The sequence below is a fragment of the Micromys minutus genome (assembly GCF_963924665.1).
Source record: "Micromys minutus genome assembly, chromosome: 1".
Classification (NCBI taxonomy): Eukaryota; Metazoa; Chordata; class Mammalia; order Rodentia; family Muridae; genus Micromys; species Micromys minutus.
In genome coordinates this window covers 230121267-230144643 of record NC_137969.1, presented here as the reverse complement: position 1 = coordinate 230144643, position 23377 = coordinate 230121267, and the positions used below count along the sequence as shown (strand labels likewise).

At 50.2% G+C, this 23377-nt stretch overlaps 1 protein-coding gene across 1 annotated transcript in view; it reads right to left on the bottom strand.

Annotated features, from left to right (window-relative positions):
* Nucleotides 1–17968: 17968 nt before the first annotated feature.
* The window catches only part of IFT43 (intraflagellar transport 43), a 71459-nt gene continuing 66050 nt past the window's right edge, over nucleotides 17969–23377 (bottom strand). The window contains exons 6-9 of the mRNA XM_080917949.1: nucleotides 19068–19140; nucleotides 18781–18856; nucleotides 18270–18332; nucleotides 17969–18143 (exon numbers count right to left, since the gene is read on the bottom strand). Of these exons, the coding sequence (XP_080774075.1) occupies nucleotides 18024–18143; nucleotides 18270–18332; nucleotides 18781–18856; nucleotides 19068–19140 (332 nt within the window). The 3' untranslated portion in view covers nucleotides 17969–18023. The remainder of the gene's footprint in view (nucleotides 18144–18269; nucleotides 18333–18780; nucleotides 18857–19067; nucleotides 19141–23377) is intronic.

Sequence of the window (23377 nt, the reverse complement as noted above, 5' to 3'; positions counted from 1 at the left end):
GCCTCACCAGGAACGATACCAAGCCCGTTGCTCCAAGGCTCAGAGTGGACAGATTACAGAGCAAGGAGCAGTACAGCTAGCAGATGGGGAAGAGCTGAGAGACAGACAAGGGAGGGGTACGAGAGGAGCAGGTAACAGGCCTGGACCAGGAACAGGGTGGGCACGGGAAGGGAGGGATGCAGACTCATCGGTCCGGACTGATCTGTCTCTGAGACTTTTTGGTAAACTGTTACCGCACCATGTCCCTGCCACCCTATATTGGGTTTGCAAAATTAATGGTGCATACATTAATCTATTTCTATCTCCATCACTGTTTCTCTATCTCTACTACTATAGCTATCTGGCAGGATACCTACACACACACACACACACACACACACGAATGTGTAAAACTCAAATATTTGTGTGTCTGTGTGTGTGCGTGTGTGCATACATGTGCGTGTAAAGGACTCACATTCATTCTCCATCTGAAGAAATCATTTTTTTTCTCTCTCTCTCTAAGTTTAGGCAAAATCCTTGGTCAACCCTCCTGACCAGGGACCTGCGGTCCTATATGTTGCTTTTGATCTTCAGGACCCTGTCCCTAAACAATCTTCAGTGTTGTCCCACAAGCTCTAATATCCGTGGAAATGGCTGGCACACAGTCCATCTTGTGTTCCCAGCCCTACTCCCTTTCTCTTCGCCATCTTATTATTTTCATAGTACCTCTAAACCCCAGTCAGAGGACACTCAGCCCACAACCTTGACCCGCTGTTCCCTCTATTACTGTTACAGGCTTTGGGAGCAAGATTTTGGCATAGACTCACCATCTAAGACCCATCCATGCATCTTGGAGCAGCTAATGAGTCTGTGAAGGCCTGAATTGGAGGTAAGGTAGGACTGTAGAAATCTCCACTTCCGCCCAGTAGACCTGGAACAGCAAGTTAGCCAGAGCAGCCATCCGGCAGTACTCACAGCCCAGGGGTGTTGCCCCAGGGTTGGGGTATGTGCTGAGGGTGTGTGTGTGTGTGTGTGTGTGTCCATCCTCAGCAGCACCCAAAGGTAATATTATGTGTTCTGTGAAGTATATAACATATAATAAAGTTATATATTGTGTACCAATCGTATCGTCCTCTCACCTTGTTCACATGGAAGCAGGCACCCTGCCCAGCCCAGAAAAGGAGCATTTACTCACTACATGCTCACACGGCCCCAGTGGGTAGATGCTGTGATATGGTTCATTTTCTGAGTAAGAAAACCGAAGTCACCATATACCCAGAACCAGAGCTGGAACCTGTTTTAAACCCACACACATAGACAGCCCCCAAGTTTCAGTTTTGTTACCAACACGTCTGTCAGGTGGTCACCCTTGAACCCCCAGTCTCTTGCGTACTCTGTAGGTCATGAGCCCCTAAGCCTGAAGACATCATCAAGGATGTTCCTTGAGACTCAGGCACAGATGACGACAGAGCACAGGGGAGGATGGCTAAGTCCTGCTTGCCAGTCTCAGGAGACAGCCAGGGATCAGGCAGAAGGAAGGAGGTGGCTGAGGAGGGCAGCCTCCGGCACACAGTAGGCCTTGGTCTGCTTATTTGGAGAGTGGTTGACTGAAAAGTGGGGCTGCCTAAGTTCTCTCCCACCCCCAAGCTTTGAGTGCAGAAGTTGGAAAATGTACACCGGAAAGGCCCAGAAAGTGTTTATTCGAGGTCTCAAGGACCACACAGTCCTTGTCACAAGACTTCGTTCTGCTGCTGTAGTGGGAAAACAGATGGACAGTCAGTAACCAAGTGAGCATGACTGTGTGTCAACACAACTATGCACCAACAGGGACATCTACTTCACAGAGTGTGCATTTGTGAAATGTTTCTCTTTTCAATCTTCCTTTACACATATAAAAATGTAAGATGCTTCCTCCTCCCAGAGCCCACATTACCGTACGCTGAATGTTTGTTCTTATCTCTGACACCTGCCAACCCCTGTTCTAGAAAGAACCGCCTAAACAGGAGGAGGTAAAGAAGTCTGGAGTCTTTGCCGCTTTTTGGCTGAGCAAATCTGACCAAGCCCTTAACCTCTCTGGTCTGTATTATCGGCCCTCTACAGTAGTGATGCCTCACACCCGCCTCTGCTAGCATGGAGGGACCAAACTGAGAAGATTCGAGAATGTCACAGCCCCTCTCAGGAATGTGAGCACCTGTGTGCCTACATCCCCTTCCCTGCAAAGCCCCCCTGGGTGACAAAGTCCAGAATGGTGCCTCTCTTCTGCCTTCTCTTTGCACTGTGCGTTCTCATCTACCTTGCACACCTGTTCCTCAGATGCCCAAACTAACCAGGGTGTGAGTCAGGAACAGCGCTCTGTGCTGGGGCTCAGGATCCCGGTGCCCGCAGGCCTCATCAGAGGACTGGGCTCCTTCCAGAGCCTGCAGACAAGAAGGGGAACTGCGCTGTTCACTCCTCATGTCCGGACATGAGGAGCCTCACTCAGCACTCTTTACTCTCTCTCCCTCTGCCCAGAAATGCTACTGACTGCAGATTTCCAGGTGCCAGGCATAGTGTGTGTGTTGTGTGTGTGTGTGTGTGTGTGTGTGTGTGTGTGTGTGTGATCAACAATGGCAATGGGGAAAAATGCTTTAAGAAAAATTTTACAGCAATACTATTGTGTGTGTTATATGTGTGTGTGTGTGTTACACATGTTTGAGTGAAGGTGTATGTTGTTATATGTGTATGTGTTTGTTTAAATGAGGGTATATGTGTGTTATATGTGTTTGAGTGAAGGTGTGTGTATGTCAATGTGTTATATGTGTTTGAGTGAAGGTGTGTGTGTTGTTATGTGTATATATGTTTGTTTGAGTGAGGATATATGTGTGTTATATGTGTTTGGGTGAGGGTGTGTGTGTGTGTGTGTGTGTGTTACACATATTTGAGTGAAGGTGTATGTTATATGTGTATGTGTTTGTTTGAATGAGGGTATATGTGTACTATATGTATTTGAGTGAAGGTGTGTGTGTTGTTATGTGTGTATATGTTTGTTTGAGTGAGGATATATGTGTGTTATATGTGTTTGGGTGAGGGTGTGTGTGTGTGTGTGTGTGTGTTACACATATTTGAGTGAAGGTGTATGTTATATGTGTATGTGTTTGTTTGAATGAGGGTATATGTGTACTATATGTATTTGAGTGAAGGTGTGTGTGTTGTTATGTGTGTATATGTTTGTTTGAGTGAGGGTATATGTGTGTTATATGTGTTTGGGTGAGTGTGTGTGTGTGTAGTCATAGGACAGCTTTGGGGAGTCGGTTTTCTCCTTCTGCCTTGTTGAGGTAAGCACTGTTTCTGCTGTTAACTCCAGGCTTGCCTTGGCCGTATTCAGGTTGCTGACATGCTACCTCGCCCAGCTCTTTCACATGGGTTTGAGGATTGAAATTAGTTTTTGGGCTTGTATAACAAGCCCTTTTACCCCTCGAGCCATCTTGCCTGCCCTGGGGGAGGCTGGGCATCACTGTGCCATGAGTACTCAGGTCTAGAGCCTGGTGCCGATGGCCTTGAATCTGAGGCTGTGCAGGGAAAAACCCAGCCTGTAAGATCCTTTCCTCCAGACTGTCAGGGAGGGAAGCAGCTGGAGCAGCTATCTGGTGTTTTGGGAGCACATTTCTCTCTGGGAGGGAAGGAACCCGCAGGCTAAGGACCACCCAGCCTAGCCTCTCCCTGCCCAACCAGAATGAAGTACCACAGATGGCTTTGCTTAGGCAACAGAAACTTATTTTCTCACAGGTCCGTAAGCTAGAAGTTCAAGAGCAAGCTGATGACAGCTCTGAATTCTCCAGGGACCTGTGTCTAGGCTTGCAGATGGCCATCCTCTCGCTGCATCCGCACATGGCCTTTCCTTTGGCATATACCCTTGGTGTCTTTTTGTCCCTAAATTGCCTCCTCTTATAAGGTCAAGCACTCATGAGTAACTCACCTCTGTGACCTTATTTCAAACTAATTACCTTTTGAAAGTCCTGGAGGTATTGGAGTTATCCCTAGTAATATTATAGGATACGGGGGAGGGGGGGAGGCGAACAGAGTTCAACGAGGGAACAGAGTTCAACCTGTAACCCCATGGATACCCCTCCAAGCCTGAACTGCTCACAGCTGACTGAAGCCCCTCTTGATGATGTACCAAGGCTGGGGAGTCCTGGATATCCTATGTCCCATATACTCTTTAAAGACACAGAATACTAGTACTCTTAGAGGATAAAGGGTAGATTTAGGATGTCCAGAGCGCACCTTTGTCTCAGTCTGGTTTGGTTTTTTCAGAGACAGAATCTCACTCTATGTCACCCAAGCTGATCTTGAACTCACCATTTAGTCAAGCCTGGCTTCGAAGTCAGGATGATCCTCCTAGTTCACACTCCCAAGGATTAGAATTACAGATGTGCACCCCCATGCCAGATGGCTTTGAAGGGACACAAATGCACAGACAGGAAGTTGCACCCACCTCTCACTATATCTACCACACGGGCGGCCAGCCCCTGCCCCCTCCACAGCTGTTGTGAGCAACATGCGCCATGTCCCAAGCTTTGGACCCAAGGAGAAAGCCACGGTAGCCTGTGGTAGCCCCAGCCCCCCCCCCCCCCCCCCCCCCCCCCCCCCCCCGCCTCTAAGGGCTCCTGCTGCTCATTTAGGCATGTTTAGTCCACACACGGGGAAGGTGAGGCCACCCAGCAGGGAAACTAGGGTGTTCTAGCTCAGGTGCCCCAGCTGGCCCAGGGTGGAGCAAACTTCCTCTTCAGAGTCTCCCTCAGCCCCTCCTCATCTCCTTGGCTGCTTCTGCCCGGCTTGGTTCCTCTCTCCGAAGCAGACGGGCAGGGTGGCCGGCAGGTTTAGAGCTGGCTTTGTGTATCCCTCCTGGTACGATTATTAAACGCAAATTACAAAAGACGTGACCCAAACGATCTTTATTTCTTCCTTCAACAAGGGTTGCCTGCAGGGCCTTGATTCCAAATTCCGTTTCAATTATCCCGGCCATTTCCCCACACAAAGCGGCTGGTGTTTGTAATTGCCAGTGAGGAAAGAGGCTGGGAGAGGAAGTCAAGGGGGCTCTGACTCATGGTGTCTGCCTCTCCAGTCAGAGCTAGCACTTGTGGCCATCAAAGCACCACACTGGGCTGTATCACCGAGGGGCAGATGCTAGCAAAGAACGGGTAACAAGAGACCCGAGCCCCACAGCCACATAAAGATCTACAGTTTTTCTCTTCCTCCCTGGTTCTCTGAGTGGAGGCACCTGGATGGCTGCTCCGGAGAGTCCAGGAACACAGGGTGTGGGGGGGGGGGGGGACTGGGGGCGGGACAGAGAGTCAGAGAGTCATGTGATCTCTACCTTGTCCTTGGGCTATGGGGCCTGATGGGAGGAGCTTCAGGAATCTAGGAAAGAAGCCACTGTGAATGTCCCTGTCAGCTCTCCGCACTGAATTACTAACGTTGAGAGTTGTCATAACATCTCACTGTGTTCTGGATGTGGTGTCACTCACACTGGAAAAAGGGATGAAAGTTCATGCTTTATGGTCCTGGGGGTGTGTGTGGGGGGTAGTGTCTGGCTGTCCCACTCACGGGGCAGCCGACCTTGAACAAGTATGTGACCTTGTTGAGCTTTCATGGGACCATCATCTGTGACACTGAGGTACTTGTATTTCGACCTCATAGGGATGCTGAGACCACTAAATTAAACTCAAGGTGAAACCTCGGCACAGTGCCTGGCACACAGTAGGTGTGCCATAAATGTCAGCGGTTGGAGTTACAGCCCAAATTAATACACAAAAGCAGGCTAAAGCCATAGGTATGAATGGCTCTGTAGTTCACCCCATTACCCTGTTCCCTTCAGGCATCCAGGATCCCAAGGAGGGTCTTGAGACCACCCAGATTCAGGGTCGGTGGCCCCACCGAGGGACTGTGGGCAACAAGCCCCAGGCCCAGACTGGATAGCACGAAGGGCGATTTACAGCCCCGCTTAGCCAAGGCCGGGCAAGTCATTTGTCACGCCAACCCCGGGCACCTTGTTCTACCTGTGTTGAGTGTGTTTTATTGGTGTTGAGCAGAGTGAGGCCAGAGCAGAGTCGGGGACAGGAAACCCAGTCAAGTGAAAAATGAGGGAGCCAAATGGGATTGAGTGGAGACGGACAGGCAGAGACAGCAGGGAAGGCAGTGAGGAGAGATTGGAAAACACAAGACAAATGTGTGTGCCAGCCCCCGGGGGTTCCCAGAAAGAGGGGCACATAGCACCTCCCGGGCTCTGTCACACACCCCAAGGAAAGACATCCAGGAAGACTCAGGGTTCCAGCCTCAGGGGTCCTGGAGCCTATTGGCTATGGGTTCCAAAAAAGGGTTTAAATAGAAAAGCTAACCCTGCTCCCCAGACTGCCCTTGGGGAGGGGGGGTGGAGGGGGGTGGAGGGGGGGTGGAGAGGGGATGAAGAGGGTGTAGAGAGGCCCCAACTGATCTGTTTAGGATTCCTTCAGCTTCCTTCAACATCCCTCTGCACACAAGTTTCTAAAATTCTGAGATGAGACTCTGGGGTAAGGTAGATGTAGAGATCTCCATTAGGAACAAGAAAAGAAAGAACAGGAGAGGGAGGCCAGGGGAGAGGCAGAGAGAAAGGGAAAGAGGCAGATAGATAGATAGACACTGGGCTTTGTGCCCGCAACAAGCCACTAAAGGTGCATTTTTAATTAAATTTATACAAAATGTGTCAGTTTTATCTCTAGGTTTCAAACCTGACTCTTTGCTATCAAAGGAAAGTATTGATCTCCACTGCCCCGGAGCTACCTGACTGAATTAAACAGAATAAATAGAAGGAGGAGGACAGAGGGTTCAGAAACAACTGCAGAGAGGCGAAAGCTAATGGCCCCACCATCATTTGCTGCAATTAAAAAACAAAATCATTTAGAGGGCCTGTTAACACCTTGAAGTCAGAAAACTGCACACACACAAAAGCTCTAAACAGCTCCCAGGCAAAACATTTTAATTGCTATGAATGCTTCCATCTCTGGCTGGCGCTTGGGTATCTGTGCATTTTGCTGCAATACCCACGTGCATACGCACTGCACTCCATCCACTGTGCCCACCTGCATTCGCCCCTCCCCCATGATTCCTGGCCCTTTGTATCCAGAGCCTCCATGGAAACAGTGTTTCCTAGCCCCAGATGCTTCTGGTTTTAGGCCTCTCTCTGCCTTGGTTTCCTCATTTCTAGAAGGGAAGGAATAACAGGCACCAAGTACTGTTGCAAAGAGGAAGCAATCTCTTAAAGAGTTTACAGGGCTTAGGGCAGAATAAATGCACAATGTAAGGGAGGAACAGGAAGTGAGTGTCCACTCAACATCTGATGCTATCCTGAATGTGGGGGACTTCCTAGGAATACCCACATGGGACCTACCCTGTGCCAGCAATTGCTTTTTGGGTCTAATCAATCGTGCCTTCCTATTTGTGGCATTTCTCCCATAGGCCTCTAAAATATGAATCTGAGCTCTGACCTCCCATTTTGTTTCATACGGCAGTAAAATGTATGTGCTAATCACCCTGAGGTCCACAGAAGAGGGATAAGCTGCCAAGGCGGTAGTCCATGCTGGGTGGCTGTTGCCACTCAACTCAAGATCCACTTGTTGGCATTATGGCCAGTATAGGTGCCTGAGCCACACACAGAAGAGACCACCGTGATTTCATGCTCTGTGATTCCTTTTTTGGACTAGCATCTCACTATGTAGCGGAGACTGAGACACGTTCTCCCACGATCACACCCCTTTGAGAGGTATAAGACCATCACTCCAAGGCCTAGCAGGAGAGAGGTTATTCTCCTCTCTACCTGGGAGCAGTGGGCTGACCAGCACTGCTTAATTAAATGGGGGGGAGGGGGAGATCGGGTCAATGCTAGATAAGCAGGCAGGGTTAGGACACACACCAAGAATGGGCAAGGGAGAGCTGTCAGCACCCTGGCCTGTGGAGCGTGATCATTAATAATGATAAGCAGGAGAATGGGAATAATAAAGAACTAATGAACTGGCCCTGAAAGTGACAGGAGATGGGATCTGATAGAAAGCAACCCCCCGCCTGCCAGTGCCCACAGTCCTGAGGCTGTTGGGAGAGGGGTACCAGGTCCACCTGCTTTCAGAATGCTCATTTGTCCAGAGGCTCAACTAGCCCCCACATACTCTTTCCAAAATGCACCTTCCCAGACCACACCCCCAAGGTTCCCTAGGTCTCCAGTGGAGGCCAGGCACCTGCATTTTGTACGGCTCCCCTGGAGCATAAAAGGCAGGTGGTCTATGAACTATGCCAGGCAGGGTATTCAACCCAAAGCTGGATTTCATGTCTCCATCATTCTAACAGTATGTGGGCGGCACCTGCCAAATGACAGACAGTGGCAGAGTGTGGAGAGACAAACCCGAGTCTTACACAAGCTCAGCCAAGCCAGGCAGTGCTGTGTGCAGGAAGGGAGGGAGCATCCGAACCTTCCTAGCTAGTCCTCTTCCCGATCCTGGCATTGGTGCTGACAGACACAAACACTGTCATCTCTTCTAATCAGAGGTCACCAACTTGGAATGTCCCCAAGACCTGAGCACGAAGGCCACTGGAGGGCCCTTGTGAACCTGGCAAGGCCCATGTCACCCCGTATAGCTAGTGCTTCTGAAAGAAACTGTGTGGGGCTGGGTTCTTTCCAGGAGGCTGAATTTTATCTTAACTTCGAGCCAGAAGTTTGTGTCTCTGCATTCAACAAAGTGTCTCAATTCTGGTTCTGAGAAGATGGCTTGTTTGGTGCCTACCTGCAGTCTTCCTCTGTACCCTGTACCCAGGAGCCTATATGTTTCAGGAACATGGGTGGTCCCTGTGCCTGCAGTGAGCCGTCACCATCTATTTGCTAAGAAACATGTTAAATATCCACTTAAAGCAGATCATAAGAAAGACTGATGTCCTTGGCTCAAAGGCAGGACTCTTCCCTCCCTTTCCAGTGTTCCTAGTAAGCGGAGCCAACAGACAGAGGCTGCAAGAAGCAGAGCCTCCCGAGCCGGCCATGTATGACAACTTACATGTACGGCCAGGGGTCGCTCACCAAAGGAGAGCCTAGTGGAAGGCAGAACCTTACGGGCCCCTGTCAGGAGGAGGAGCTAACAGGCACATGACACAGCCGTGGCTGCTGCCCTCTCCATCTGGAACACTCCATGAGGACGCACTGGGCTCAAGCCTCAGCTTCCTGTCTCTGAGAGGTGAGTGTAGTTGGTGGCACATCTTGCGGTTGAGTGAGATGACAGAGAAAGTAACTGGCCATCACTTTGGAAACACTGCTTCTCGGTGTGACTGCTCGTGAGTTATGTGAACATGGTTGCCCAGCTGCCGCCGGCGTCGGAGGGCCCTTGCTTGGTCTTACCCACGAAGGACACCAGTTAATAGAACACCTGGCCATAGAGCACTCTTCGGGTGTGAGTTAAAAACCACTGTGCTGTGGATCTGAGAAATAAGTTGTTGGTAGAGGGATTGCCTCACATACACAAAGCTTTGGGTTTAACCCCCAGCACCAGGAAAGGAAAAAAAAAAAAAAAAGAGGCATAATGTGGATACCCAGAATCCCGGCACTTGGTAGAGGCAGGACCAAAGAGTTCAAGGTCATTCTTGACTACATAGTGAATTGAGGCTAGCCTGGGCTACATGATACCCAGGAGACAGAGGGAAAGACAGAGAGAGACAGGCCAAGAGACAGAGAGAGGGCATGCACAGAGCGAATTAAAAACCAAACAACAACAAACACAAAACAAAAACACAAAACAAAATACCAATGGCTCGCAGGGAAATCCATCTTCGATTTTCCTTCTAAGACCAAATACAGCACCTTCCTACCTCTGGCCCAGCTTTGCAAATTGACTGCTGTGACTTCACCATCTGGACCTCCTCACTCCTTACCCCAGGGAACAAACACCCCAGAGAGTTTGTTTCTTTCCTCTACCTTCTCACCCAGGGCGTGGTTAAGGAGAAGCACCCCAGTCCTTTCAGTGTTGTTAGAGGCATGGCTAAGGCAGAATCCTGAGGTTAGACAGTGTGTGGTAGAGCCCGCCCTCTGTGCACTATCCTTACAAAGCTGATTGGCTCTTTCAGATTCCCTGTGTCCTTCCTTACTTTGTGCCCAATAAACCCGTGTTTGGAGGGGAATGTCAAAGCTGACTCCCAGAGGCCTGTAGTTTTACTGTGCCATCTGCTTTTTTGAATCACCAAAATGACTAGATTTTCCTTTCCAAACCACATAGTGGCAAATCACACTGAAGGCGGTTAACACCAGCTCGGGCCTGGCAGCTCCTTGCTGCTGGGCTCAGCAGCTGAGGTGGCACAACATAGCCCATTGGCCTCCTGACCCCAGCTGGAGCTCAGGAAAGACCAGGTAAGACCCTGGGAAATCCTCAGTCACCTTTCTAAGAGAGCTTGTGGAAGAGATGCTTGGGCCACTGAGGAGGGATTTAGATGCCACAAAACTAACCTTATTTATGAACAACAGATACAACCCCCCACGACCAAGGCAGGGGATATTTCCTCCACCCCAAGTCTCTCAACCTTCCCTCTAGTCAACCTGTTTGCACCCCTCAGGTCTGTAGATCCTCTCGGACCAAATATTTAGTCCTGGCTTTGCTTTTTAAAGCATCTTTTTTTCTTTCCCCACACACCCCCTGTACCCAATGAGGCCAGTTTTCACTCTGCTCTTGTGCCCCAGCCTTCACCCTCAATGCTATTAGAGCCATCCCCCAGTGCCCTATTAGAATGAGACCAGCCCGTCGGCCACCCTCAGACGCTTTCATTGGCCAGCAGGGTACAAGCCACCCTGTTCTGCCTGTGGAGCCTTGTTACATTTCGGCCATGGTGAGGCCTGAGGTGTGCCTTTGTCTAGTCTATCCCTTCCCCTGAGATGAGACCCTGAGCCTGGCTCAATTGTATCACTGGGGATGAATCCATTTCCTCCTGACAGGCCCAGCATAATAACATCCCCCTTTATACCCAGATAGCACCAGTAGGAGCGTACTGTGCATTGGCCTGTTTCCTTCTCCAGCTTGGAGACTGAGCTCTTTTACTAAATGCCTGTGGTGGGGATGCAGTTCTTCCTTTTGAGCCTCTTCAGTGACACTGGATTCCATCTTGGTACCCACAATTCTCTGTTTCTGACCCACCCGTTGCAGTTCCACCTACAGGCAGCCAAGCCAATGGATTCATAGATAGCTTCAGAGAAGAGGCCACTGGCCACACCTCCACTGCCTGCCTGTTCTGGGGCCTTGGCCCTGCAGAGCAGGACCACCTGAGTGAGGCCCGCTTCTTCTTCCTTCAAGTGGAGTGGGAAATATTTATTGTGGCTCACACATGTGAGCAATGAAGAGGAGACAAGGCAGGAGGTATAAGAGAGGCTTTGTGATCACTGTAACTAGACAGCAGGGAGAGGTAAAGGCCGGAGAAGCAAGCTTCAGAGTCAGCCTGTCTCTGAGAGGACCTGGCCAGCTCAGTCCGGAGCTCTGCAACTAAGCTGGTGAACAAGTCCATGCTGGAGGGAAGCAGCAATCCTTGTATCATTGCCATACCTAGTAAGCAGCCAAGCACCACCAGATTTGAGGCAGCCCCTAAAGCAGTGTTTCTCAACCTGTGAGTCATGACCCCCATGATGGGGGTGTCTAATGACTTCACAGGAGTGGCCCAAGACCATTGAAAACACAGATCGTTACATTATGATTCATAAAAGTAACAAGAATTCAGTTACAAAGTAACAACAAAAATAATTTTATATGGGAGCGTCACCATGACAGGAGGAACTCTATTAAAGGGCTGAAGCATTAGGAAGGTTGAAAACCACGGTACATGCACTGTTGGTGGAGGCCACACCAACCATGCTCCTTACACATGATCCTTCTTAAAGAAAGGCTGTGCCCTGAGCCCACTGTGGATGCTGTGTATGGGTGGGCATGTTCTCCAGCCCTAAGGAGACTCCACAGAGGTATTGGGGTACAGGCAAACCCTCTACTTTCTCATGTAGGCCAAACATATTTCTGGAGCCGAGGCTCCAGGCTTTGAGGGCAAAGTTTAGTAAACGTACTGGGGAGGGCCAAGGTGTCACTTATTGGCTCTAAAATGTCCCTGAGGGATCCATTAAACTCTTGTTCGAGCCTCAGTGGATCCATGAGCCAGCTCCTGGCCAGAGGACAGCCTAGCAGATGAGGCTGGCCCTCCAGAGAGAGCTTCCACAATCTCTCTCTGTATCAGACCGGGGCCCGACTGTGGTGACGGGAGTGGGAAATGGGATCCAAGGCGGAGAGCATAACTGTGGGGTGGTATCCTCGGGAAAAATCCTCACAGACAACAACGGAGCTTTGGGCAGGACCCAGGCAGACATGGGGATGGGGTGGACTGGGGTCTTTCTGCGCGACTCTAGGGAGGTCTGCCTCACTGTTAAAGTCTTCGCCACCACAGGGACTGCAGCAGCAGAGCAGAAGCATCTTCCAGCTTGGCTCCCAATCCGAGATAAATGTGAGATAAGACCTAGGGTCCAATGGGAACGCTTTCAGTTCTAAATGTTCCTGAGTAGCTGAGCAATTTTTAAAAAAACATGCACATCATATAAACAAGTCCTGTGGGTCCAATGCAGCCTGTGGACCTCCAGTTTGTGACCTTAGGAGAGATGCCCATGCAGGCCCTGTCTGTACCTACTGTCAGTCACAGGGACCTGTGACTTCCAAAGTATTTTCAACCTCCTCCTCTAGACAGAAGTCGAGACATGAGAACATTCCTAGGTCATCCCACACATGATCTGGCAGGGCAGAGAACTGGCATGATCTTGTGTCCCTAACCATCTTGTCCTCCTGCCTTGTTAACTATCATCTCCTTAGGGACAGTTAGCACCGGGCAGCCCAAATGGCATGCAGGGGTCCTGGGACTACACTTGAAGCTCCAATATTACCTGCCACTTTACCTAGGGTCAGGCTTCCTTACTCCTCCTGCGGTTCCATGTGTTCCCACCTCCAGCCAGACCTGTGGTTGCTGGATAGAGTTGACTGCAGTAGAGCTCAGGACTAGAGCATTTTGCAGGGCTCTCAAGTCCCCAAGCCCTGTTTCAGCCAGGTGTTTTCTTGCAGAGAGCCTGCTGCCGAGCCGCTGTCTCTTTCCCCCAAAGGCAGGCTGGTGGGCTGCAGCTGTGGCAGATGTTCTTGGGCCGACTGGCTGGCCCTCATCCTGTGGAAGCCAATAGCCCCAGCAGCCTGGGGAATTCTGGGCTAATGCTCAACCCTGGCATGGTCCTCGCTTGCTAACCCCTCCAGTCCAGGTCCCCGTGACAGATGCTGGGAACATATGCTGTGAATTAATTCGATCCAGCACAGCCGCAGAGGCCCAGCCTCCTCCTCTGTCTGTTCCTGCTACCTTTGCTTTCTGATTCTCCAATGCCAAGAGAGAATTCGGATTTTCCTCTTTTCCTTGTTTCTTATGCTGTGTCCACCGGGCTCCCACCTACCCACCTACCAACCTCTGCCTCTCCTGGGCTCACTGCTAAAGTCCTAGAGACTAATAGCTTCAGAGGGCTGAAAAGGAGCCCAGAGGCCCCTCCCCCAGCCCCAGCTTCGAAAGTGGCAGATAGGTTATGTCCCAATTTTTCTAGAAGGAGACATTCATTCTTTTCATAGGGAACTCTCCCGCCCCCTGAGAGACCCGAATCTCTCCATTCTGCTAGTCTTTCCTTACATCTAACTCAAATCACTCCTGCTGCAGTGATTGGATGAAAACAAACAGTGAAGCTGTGAGTTTTTCCTCTAAGAAGGGGTTAGCAACCCTTTCTCTAGAAGGGACTAAATAGTATATATTTTAAGTCCTATAATCTAGATGATCTAAACTGCAGCTGAATTCTGCTTGCTTGACTCCAAAGCAGCCACAGAGCACACATCAACATATGAAAGTGGCTGTGCTCAGGCAGAGATTTTGAGAGTAAGGGGTAGGCTGGTGTTGGGCAATGGTCTGTGGCTTCCTGACTCCAGGTGAATCAAAGCACTGAGCTTCTTAGAGGGGAAGTTCCTTTCTCTCTGCTCTGCACTTCCTGCACTTCGGAGCAAGCCCAACTGTTCTTCTGCTTTGGGGATGGGCTCTCCAGTTTCTTCCTTCGCTACCTCATTAGCATCTCAAGTCAGGGCCAGGCCTCTTTGGGCTCTGTGCTCAGGAAAGGAACAAGGAGCTTGACAGAGACAGAAATGCACACATCTCCCACTTATACGTAGAGCACTTCCAAGCTGGAAATGTCCCCACAAACAAAGATGAGCTGGGTGAGAAGGAAAATAAAGAGAAGAAAGTAGAAGATGCCAACAGCCACCTTCGAAAGACTCAAGGAGACATGAAAAATAATGACCTAAGGATTGAAGACGGATGCCCTAAAGTGCTAAAACAACAAACAAACAACACTGCTGCCCTAGGAAAGTTTGGCAGTTTGTGCAAGTGTCACATAATCATATGATGCAGCAACCTCACTCCCAGAATCCACCTAAGAAATCGAATAGCCTTTGTCCCCACAGAAAGCCTTGTATGCAGATTTCAGTCCCCAACTGGAAGCCACACAAATGCTTACCAATGATGGATGAAAAAGAACCAAAGACAGTGGAGAAATACCACACACCAACAGAAACCAGGGGAGTGTTTCTCTATGGAAGATTCAAAACTGTACATGTACGGGAAATGTTTAGAAAATGCCTAAGTAAGGAGTCGCAGCAAATGAGTCACAGCACAGGGCTGGAGCTGGGAGCAAGACAGAGCAGGGCAGCCAGGGGACAGCACGGCAGTGATGTGGCCAGCTCCCCAAATTTACTAAAGTCACTGAATGAAAAACATGTTCAATAACACCTTTGCACAGAGGGTCTCTAGCTCAATATGTCCACAGGACCCACAAACCACCGGGCAGAGCCCTCCATCTTTAAGGCCCTCACTGCTATCAGGAGGGTATTTTAGTTTGTCTTTGGAGCATGGAATTGAAAAGCCTTTGAGATTCCTGGGGATCAGTAAAGACAAGTGAGAGCCTTTAGCCATCAGCTTCCAGAGACAGAGAAGGCCCCTGGTTCTAGTGGCAAGCCTCCCCGGAAGAGTTCTTCATCAAGAGCTGCAAATTCCAGGCAGTGTTGTGCCATGCAAATCTCCTAAAACATTCTGTCTTGCCAGCCCACTGGGCACACCTGGTCGGCGGCCTAGGGTGTGGCAGCTCCTCCTGATCATGGCACAGGACAGAGCCCATTGCTCCCATTGCTCACAGCATAATAGCTCTGCTTCTCCAGGCTGAGGCATGAATAGGAATAAAAAATTAAAATTTTCTTCCTCTCATGCTTAAAGGCTGGAAGAAGCAGAGAATACCTGTGACACCCAAGAGGCCTTTGGGCACATACCTTATCCCCTCTGACTGGCCTGACCTCTAATACTCCTCGGGTCAGGCCAGGTCCATCCTAGCCTCCTGGTTCTGGGAAGGTTCTCACTGGACCAGCAGCCTTACTCTTTCCATCAGTCCCTTCAGCGACAGCCAAGATAAAGCCTCTCCTGGTCATACACTTATTTCCATTTTCTTTTAGAGCCAGGTATGCTGGGCTGATCCTAAACTTGCTATGAAGCTGAGAATGACCTTGAACTTCTGCTAATCATGTTGTCTCCACCTACCAAGCTGAAAAATTATAGGTGTGTGTGTGTGTGTGTGTGTGTGTGTGTGTGTGTGTGTGGTTATTTCTGCAGTGCTGGGCTTGAAACCAGGGCTTTGGGCATGCTAGGTAAACGCTCTACCAACTGAGCCACATGGGCTCAGTAAAGGTCTATACCACAAGCCTGTAGGCACTCCAGAATAAGAAAGGATGCCTGCTCTGGGACTAGGGGTTGTGGTAGAAAGTTCTAGAAAATGCTAGATTCTGCCCATTCGTTACATTAAATTACTTTTGCAAGTGGAAGGTGATGTGTTTATAAAAAGGTAAAGGGGGGTATTTCTATGGAGGTGTGAGGTGTGAGGCAAGGGTACCTCTGGCAGGCCCATGTTGAAGCATCCCTTCCCCGAGTTTATTCAGGGCATGGGGAGGGGAATTAAGAGGGTAGTAGGGGCAGATAAAGAGGTGGGGTAGGGAACAGGGGGGGAGTAGAGGCCAGCCATGAGCTCATGGAGAGAGAGGGGGAAGAAAATGGGGGAGAGAAGGGACAAAGGAGGAAGAGGTTAAGAGAGCAAGAAAGTGAGGAGGGGGGCAAGCAGCCCCTCTTATAGTGTCAGGTGTACCTGGCTACTGCCAGGTAACTGTGGGTGGAGCTTAGACAGAATGCTAACAGAAGGCTACATAGATGCCATCCATGCATGCTGTGGAATAAGCTTTTGAACATCACTGTCACTCAATACTGGATGACCCTGAGTACTCGCCCCCAGCCTCAGGATCTGTCACATGGGTGTCACATGGGTGAAGCATGTTTCACCGTGTCCCTGACAGCTGTGGGATGGTAGGCTGGGGAACTGCATGTGCTGAGAGTCTCACGGCTAGTACACTAGAGCACTCAGTGTGGGTTGGAACTTGCAACTATTGTAGGGAGAAGAAAGGAGCCAAACCCTAGCCACTAGCTTGGGCAGGCCTAAGACCTCCAAGGTTGTTAAGAACTTGGAGGCTGCTATGGAGTTTGTTGGTAATTAAGGGACAAGAATGCAGCCTTTGTCCTTTGGGTTTCAGCAGGATGTAGGCTCAAGAAAAACCAGTCTGGATGAAAACTTCTCAGTGGCCATGGGAATTATTCCAAAGAAGGCCTGTCTACTGTATGACTCTGAAACAGGAGGCAACAGGACCCCAAAGCCACTAAGTCCCCGAGTTTATAATTAACCGACAAGCATCCATTCTGCAGATCTGGAGCCCAGTAGCTCACCAGGGAAGGACACTGTAGTTACACAAAAATAACCCCCCAGTGGGTTTTTGAAGTGTTGAGCCTCTTTGTTTTTCTGAATTTTAATGAAGGGCTTTCCAAGTGGGAGGAAGGCTCAGTGCTCAGCTGCCCACTCCGGGCCAGAAAATGGGCCTTGACTAGTAGCGGTCTTCCTGTACATCCAGCTTAGGCAGCTGAGGAAGACTCCCCTTGTCCCCCCACCCCCAAGATGTTTGGGGGAGGGGGAGAAAAACAAAACAAAACAAAACCGGGAACTGTTTAGAATGTGGGTAGGGCTTCCTGTCCACCTCAGCACATTCTGAAGCAGGCAGCGAAGCTGGCGGACAGAGGCCAGCAGTACCAGGACAGTCAGAGGCAACTGAAAGCAGAGGGCTGGCTCCACAAGAGAGTGCTTCTGGGGGCTTCCTTAGGGGGTGCCAGGATAGAACCCTCCAATTTGAACCAGCAGGAGGCTCTGGGGACCCTCACGCAGAAGGAAGAGAGTGTAGTCTGAGCAATCACTCATCCTGCCAATGCCCTTTCTGGGAGGGCATGGGGGGCACCGGGAGGCTGGAACCCAGGAGTGCAGATAGCTCCAGAGGGCCACAGTCAGAAAGGCACACCCCCCCCCCCCCCCAGGTCTAAGGTGAGCAAGCTCTAGCTGTCACACTCCAGGGAGCTAAGGCCTCCCGAGATATGGCAACTGCTCCTGGGAGTAGCCATCTTCCCCACTCCCACCTCACCCCACCCCACACAGCCTTCCCTCCTGCTCTTCAACTATGTGGAGTTTGGAGCCCTTATCTGATTGTTTAAAAGTCACCTTCCTGCTGCGCAGGGTGTCTGGAGACTGAGGTAGGAGAATCAGAAGTTTAAGGGGAGCCAGGCCTGTGTAGTAAGACCTGAGCTCAAACAAAAGCAACACCACAAAACAGAGAAGAAATGGGTTGCCTTCCACCACTCATGAGTCTAAGATGGTGCTGGACAGACAGAAGAACTGCTCACAGAATAAAGTCATTTATTGAATTGGAATGCTCCAATGTGTCCTCCTGAAAATAAATATTCTATTACAAAATATTCTGTATAAAAATTGTAAGCTGCTCACAGGCTTTCTTGGCTTTAGACTTCTTGTATTTGTTCAAATGCACAGTGATGTTCCTGGGTCAGATGTGCTTAGATGGTCCCACAGGATCCTCCTTCTCTGCCCGCAGCAGGTCCCATTCTGTGAGGAGCTCTGAAGACACCTCAGTGTAGAGATGGTCCCAGTCCCAGCCGACATCATCCTGCCAAAATGAAGATTGCTGGGTAAGAGAAATGAAAGCCTTCCCTCCAGCCAGCTTCTCGCCCTACCCAGGAAGTTGCAAGCTAAGCGGGATCATCCAGGTGTAGGGCAGGGAAGAGCAACTTACCTCTCGCACTTCATGCTCTGGTGCCAGCACTTTGGTGAGGAGCTTTAGGTCAATTTCTCCATCCTGCAAATGCACAAAAAGCAGGCTGGACCCTTGGGGGCTTCAGCATTGCTTTTACACAGTAAGGGACTCCTCAAACCAAGACCCCAGAGAGTTTTGATCAAATAACAAACCCCCGAGTGAAAGGCATGGCCACTGGGGAGGAGGGGAGGCTCTGGCATCCTCAGCACTGGTCTCACTGGGGAAAACCAACAACAGAGGACAGAACGCATCCCACATGGGCAGATGGCAACAGGGCAGCCATCAGGTAGCCGTTGTATGCCATGAGGGTGGCTAGAGTGGCTAGGAGCCTGGAACACTATGGGTCTGTGGCCCGTGGAGATGGCCAGGGATGTCATCGCCAGTATTTCTCAGCAGCCTCGGGGATGTGGAGGAGTGTATATAGCTCTGGAGGAACTGAGAACTTTCCTCGTGGAGATCCTGGGCTCTGGGCTGAGGTGGGTCCACTCACCAATGTCTGAAAGGCTGAGTACTTCATGAGATCATTGTCCAGATCACGGTAGGTCATCACCCGGTTCACCTGGATGCTTAAGGAAAGGGAAAGAACCACAGGCAGCATTGCTTCCAGGAGAGAGCCTGACCCACTACTGTGTCTAGAACCTTGTGTACAGACAAAATGTCCCAGTAGAGTGTGAAGAACAAAGACCAGCAAGGCCTGCTGCAGATGGCACTTGGAGTGTGCCCGTGTGTATGTGCTGAGCTTCCTCACCAACTCCACCCCTACCTAGCTTTACCTACCTGGGAGGGGACGCCACCTGCAGCACAAACTCTTCCTCCTGCACCTCTTCCAGATCCGGGATCACAGGAATATCTGCAAGGAGAGGTGGAGTGGCACATCAAGACCGGGGCTCCTGCCTGCGTAATGAGCTTCCACATGCCAGACACTAAGACACAGCCAAACGTGGAGCTTTATCCATTTCTGAGTCACAAGCTGCCCCCGAGGATGCACAGGAGGGGCACCTACTGATGGACTCTGGTCCTTGTGTCTCCCTTAGAGTTTTCTTTAGTAACTCTGATTAGTCACCGGGTGTGGTGGTTTGAATATACTTGGCTTAGGGAGTGGCCAGTACCAGGCCTTGTTGGAAGAAGTGTGTCACTGTGGGGGTGGGCTTGGAGACCCTCCTTCGAGCTGCCTGGAAGACAATCTGCTACTGGCTTCCTTTGGATGAAGATGTGGAGCTCTTGGCTCCTCCAGCCCATGCATGCCTGCACACTGCCACGCTTCCTACCATGATGATAATGGACTGAACCTCTGAACCTGTAAGCAACCCCAATTAATTTTTATTTTTTAATAAACACCTTGGTCATGGTGTCTGTTCATAGCAACGGAAACCCTGACTAAGACATCAGGGAAGGAGCTCAGGATGAATCTCATGGAGAAATGTAAAGCTCTCAGCCCTTGGAGCAAGGCTTCTAAGGGCAGATGAGAGTGGAACTAGTGGACTTGGCACAGTCAGACACAGAAAGAACAGTGTGTGGTGTCACAAGCAGAAGTGACACCCATTCATGATGTAGATCTACCATGCACTAGCTCCAGACAGCAGTTATCCCTGCATGGTTACCTCCGGGGGACACTTTAGTCAGAGAACCCACTCCTGACACTTCAGAGATCAGGGCTGCCACTGGCCAGGCCCACTGTGACGCCAGTTTAGTGGCCCCACTCTCTCCAGGAGGTTTTCCTTCTTGGAACTCTCCAGGCACATTACAGACACATGCTCCTCCCATCAGCCCAACAATGTCACACAAACAAAAGAGAAGCAAGAGACAGACCTGTCACCTCATTAGGACAACATGCTTAAGTTGCCAAAGAGTGTCAAGAGAGATAAAGACGCATCCTCCAAATGACTATCACAGGCTGGTTAAGGGGTTTTGTTTTAATTGATCAGAGAAAAAAAAAAAGAAAGAAAAAGAAAAAGAGGTGGGGCAAGAAGAAAGGCCACTCAGGGTGAGGCAGTCCTGGTACCCTAAACCAAGAAAACATCCCAGAAGGAAGGCCAGTGCTTCTATGGACTAGATACAATTTTATTTCCAGAAGAGGCACACGGCCATTCCAAGAACAGCTGGGAAGATTCCTGTCACTTCTGGCCTAGTCATTATTTAGACGCTGTGACTGTTCTAACCAAGCTAAGCCAAGAGCACATGTCTTTATTACTACTTCCAACAGCAGACTTCAGTCATTGTACCAGGAAGGGAGAGTGAGCCTAGGAGGGAGACACGGAAAATAAAAGAGAAGAAGGGACAGAGAAGGGTCCCTCTGTGAAGAGAGCTAAACATAAAGAGAAACTGCCAACTTAAGAGACACACACCCTAGTCCCCAAATACTGAGCCACATCCAGGAAGTCCAGTATCTAAAAGGGGGCACAACCCTGTTAAAAACACAAGACATGGTATTCCCCCAGATTCCATTCCTAAAACTAATAGAAATTTAGATTTCTTTTTCCATTCTCTCACGCTCAATACAACATGGTGCAGGGCTTCCTGGCTAAGGCTGCACGGTCGGCCCGGCAGAGGGACAGGGAAGGTTGGCTATTCTCTGTGCCATCCGCAGAGTGACAGTTTTAGAGTGAGCCAGTCAGCAGCTCACTGTTGGCTCTCCTTGGCTGTAGAGTCCAGGCTGAGATGAATATTCAGGAGTTGCTGAGAAATGGCCCATGCTGAGTTGGGGCTCAGGATGGGGTCTTCCCCAAGTCCCCTTTCCCTCCACAACTCCAGCATTTGGACCCTGTCAGCTCAGCCCGGCCTCTTCAAGCTCTGAGGAATTACACTTCTGCTCAGCACTCACTGTCAGCTCCCCGGTGGGCTTTCCGGTTGGGCCCCACTCCCCTCCTCCAAATGTGCACAAGGGAGCGTGGGGCCTGCCCATCTGCGACAGATCAGAGGTCAGCGCAGGCCTTGGCAAAAGGCCGCTCAGAGTGGCACTGCTGGGGTTGGCCACACAGTGGGGCTTCTCTCTAATTGGAAGCCTGGTGCCCAGTAGAACCCGGTGAACTGCCTGAGTGGGACGGAGCCAGCGATGACAGCCAGGCCAAGACAAGCTGGAACATTCCGGGACAGTGACAGCTTGAGCTATGGCAGCGGAGGCAGGCTATCCAATTCCCGGCTCCCAGTGGAACAGGTGGCCATGGAGCAGCTTTTGGGCAAACTTCAAAGAACTTCACATTTTAGTTTTGGATTTACAACCACAGACAAGTGCCTGCTTATGTGTTCAGAGGACATTCTGGGAAACCCGTTTGCATTTTTCTCCTTTCCTTCCCCCATCCTGACCACTTGGTCACAGATACCATGAACAAAAAGCTAGAGAGAAAGAGAGGGGAAGAGAGGGAGGGACAGAGGGAAGGGAGAAAGAGAAAAGGAGGGAGAGAGGAGAGAAAGAGAGGAAATATAGACTTCAGAAATCTGCATCTTCAGGGCTGGAGAGATAGCTCAGTGGATGTTGTTTGCTGTGCAAACCTGAGGAACTGAGGCCAGATCCTCAGCACCCAGGAGAAAACTGGGCGTGTCACTTGTAACCCAAGTGCTGGAGGTGGGGATGAGCAAGATCCTTGGAGCTTAGCCAATCAGAGAGCTCCAGGTTCCAGGGGAGCACTTGTCTCAAAAACATGAAGAATGATGAAGGAAGACACCTCATGCTGACCTCTGACCTCTGGCCTCCACATTCTTGGGTGTGAGAACACACACACACCACATGACCAGCACACACACACACACACACACACACACACACACACACCACATGACCAGCACACACACACACACACACACACACACACACACACACACACACACACACACGACCGGAACACATGGGTTTTAATTTGACACTTTCAGAACACAAGGGTCAATAGCGACTAGAGGGAAGGAGGAGTCAGTTTGGGACTGTTGAGAAGTTATTTTCATCTTATTTTGCAGCACTAACCCCATAACCAGGGTTCTTTGTATGTCAGGCACATTCTCTCCCTCTGAACTATATGCCAGCCAGTCTGCCACTGTTTCTAAAAACCAACAATTCCATGTACCCTGTTCTCTTTTTCCCTTCCGACTCTTGTTGAAAAGCAGTGGTGGTGCGGGCTAGGCAGGTGGGCCGGTGTAACGTCCTCTCTGTAGTCAGGAGTCTGAATCCAGGCTCCACTGCATCCTGTGTGCCTTATGCCTTCTGTGCCTCAGTTTCTTCATCTATAAAATGAAGGTCATGACCGCTTCTGGCTCTTTGGCCACTGAGTATCGAATGCAATAATGAACGTGCTATTGGGTAAATCTCTATGAACAATGTAAAAAGTAAGAAGAAACTCAGCCCCGGGAGCATGGCTTCTAGGAGGGCAGATGAGTGTGTGGAACCATCATGTTTGGCACAGTCAGACACAGAAAGGACAGTGTGTGGTATCAAAAAAACTGACACCCATTCGTGATGTAGACCTAAACATGCACTCGCTCTGACAGCAGCTCCAAGGGCTGGCGGCTGTAAGTTCCTCGATCAGTCCTCTAACGAGGGTAGGGTTTTCAGAAGAGAGCATGGAGGTGAAGCAGGATTAAGTAGACTGTGTGAGATGAAGCCCTTAACGAGCGATGGAGCCAGGCTTCTAACTCCTCCGAGGCTCTTGCAAACCAGGTAGCTTTCTTTCCTAAGGTAAGTCCTCTCGCCTCTAAAGAGCCCTCTCATACAATGGAGGGCGAATAGACTTCCAGCAGTAAAATGGCTTTCCTTGGGCTCCCAGATCTAAATAAGCTTAGTCCCCACTGTTGTGATTGACTTGCCACTGTCCACAAAATGGAAAAAACGTGCCTGTACCGTAGAACCCAGAGATACCACCCCAAAAATGTCTCACAGAATTAGGTGAAGAGGGCTAGGCATCTTCAACAGCCAGAGAAGCACTCACCTCTCCTTCCCCTTCACTGGGGCTCATGTCTCATGTCCTTGCTTAGAACTGGGGCACAGATAGAGTCTCCCTGCCCCTCAGCATCGGCTGTGTGGCCCCAGGCCAGAGCCCTAAGGTGTCCCCCTCGACTGCATATTCCCTCCCCGACCATGTCAGCTACCTCAGCAAACTGCA